Below are 1990 nucleotides of genomic sequence, written 5' to 3' on the forward strand. Positions count from 1 at the left end.
TCAGATCAAGAGAGCATAAACAGAAATTAAGTGCGAGGCTTCATTATATCCAGGGAGCACCACCAAAACTGATTTTGCAAAATAAAAAGATAAACATTTTGACACTACATCTCATACGGACTTCTTATGTTATGTATGCATTTTTAACATCCCTGGAAAATGTGTGAGCTCATTTATATATCCTGTAGCTCCTTATTGTAAATCAAGCTGTCATATATATAGGAGGTCAAGCTCAGCATCAATGCAAGGGTTATCTTCAAATATTGGTTCCGGTGGCAACACCAAATATGTTCCATCGGTGGACCCACAATGGAAATCTGAAGCACCATCATCGGTACTTGTCGTATGATAACCGGCATGATTTGGACTTAGACTGTAGAGGTTACTCAAAACAAATGGCTCCTCCCATGACATTGTATCCATGAAAACTGTAGAACCTTCGGCTCGAGGAGGCAGTAGTCCTTGTTCTTGCCTGATCATGGCGTCACCCATTTGACTTATCGTTCCATTGTTATCACAGGAGCTTCTTTGTGGAAGATCACTTTTGATGTATGTGTTGGCAGCTGTGGTGCAGTTGCATGTGTGCTCACTGTTATAGGTCACTTGAAACATGGGAAGGTCGTTGCTACTCTGTTGCTGGATTTGCTTCGTTGCCTGGCAACCTCTGTCATATTTGTAGCTGCACCTGAAGTAGTGCCTGTAAATGTAATAGAAAGAGTTCAGCTCAAGGCATAAAAAAGTTACTTAATTTACTCTGCACAAGGTGTCAAGAAAATGAGGCAAAATAAACAAGAGTAGGCAGCTACCAAGCAATATATGAACTCTTAGTCGAGTAGTTGGGGTTTCATTAATTAAAGATGAGACCTGGGACAGCCTATGTTATTTTTTCTAAAGGAAAAATCAATATATATATGTACCTTTTGAAATGGGTCCCGTTTATATTTTTCTCGCCATATTTTCTCCAGACATACCCATCAGTATGGGGTGCTTCAGTCAGAATAACCCATGAGGTCTCTTCATTTGCTCTGAAATACAATCACAAACATTGATCAGTGATGGAAGATGTTCAAAAAATCAATAAATTCCATAAACTTGTCCAAAGATTAGTGGATGTATTAAAAAAGTATGAAATGAAGGAAAGAAAGATAAAAGGTACCTTCTCCTTTTGCCCTTTTTCCGCTGGCTCGTTATTCCTCCCACATCACCTGCTGCAGCGCTTGGCGAGAAGAGATGAGGCCTGTTGGATCTTGATGAGCTCTCAGCACCACAATGAGCAGAAGTTTGAGGATTCATGACACATAAGGCGAGGTGCAGGGCTCGCATGGCATTGTTGAGGAGGCTCTGTGCTAGATTGGTGGTTGCCGATAGTTGCTGCACGTCATCGAATTGGAGGCGAGGCTGATGGCTCTTGATGAGCTCGTATGCCTGCGCCACCTCTCTCATGGCGCTATCACGATCTGGCACACAAGCCATGTGGTGGCTTCTTAAAGGATAAATGGATAATGCAGTATGCACTACTATTGTCTATTTTCCTGCGTCACCTTAGCAATGAAATATGGTCTATTTTCGGACACAAGCTTCGATTACAGGGTCCTTGTCTGATGGCTGGGTATCTGCAGTGAGAGTTAAGGGAAGCTGTTGTTTCATGCATGCGCTGATATGCGTACTTATAAGCTTGGAAGCTGGGACCAAGAAGAAGCTTGGAAGCTATGAGAGTTAAGGGAAAAAAGAATCAAGAAGCGGTTTAGTGCGCCCGGACCATGAAGTTGGGACAAAGAAGAAGCTTGGAAGCTATGAGGTTTTGTCCTGCTTACGTTCGTTCGTTCTGTCGTCATAACCAAAGGTTTTCTTTGGGGGTTGCCGCAAATGGATTGCATGTAACATGTGGACGCGTAATGGAGCTCTCCTACCTACCAACAGATTCAATGAGTTCGCAAAGCTGAAACAATTGATTATTTCGAGCCACGGAGGTCGGACGCACAGCTGCTGC

The 1990-nt window shown here is 42.9% G+C and overlaps 1 protein-coding gene across 1 annotated transcript; it reads right to left on the bottom strand.

The window, feature by feature from the left end:
* Positions 1-210: 210 nt before the first annotated feature.
* On the bottom strand, positions 211-1443 carry LOC101761995 (probable WRKY transcription factor 54). The gene is made up of 3 exons (XM_004980329.1): positions 1157-1443; positions 972-1025; positions 211-697 (listed from the first exon to the last, which is right to left on the bottom strand). The coding sequence occupies exons 1-3, from the start codon at positions 1441-1443 to the stop codon at positions 211-213; spliced, it is 828 nt and encodes a 275-aa protein (XP_004980386.1).
* Between the last annotated feature and the right edge of the window lie 547 nt (positions 1444-1990).

The sequence above is a fragment of the Setaria italica genome, chromosome VIII (genome assembly GCF_000263155.2).
Source record: "Setaria italica strain Yugu1 chromosome VIII, Setaria_italica_v2.0, whole genome shotgun sequence".
Lineage (NCBI taxonomy): Eukaryota > Viridiplantae > Streptophyta > Magnoliopsida > Poales > Poaceae > Setaria > Setaria italica.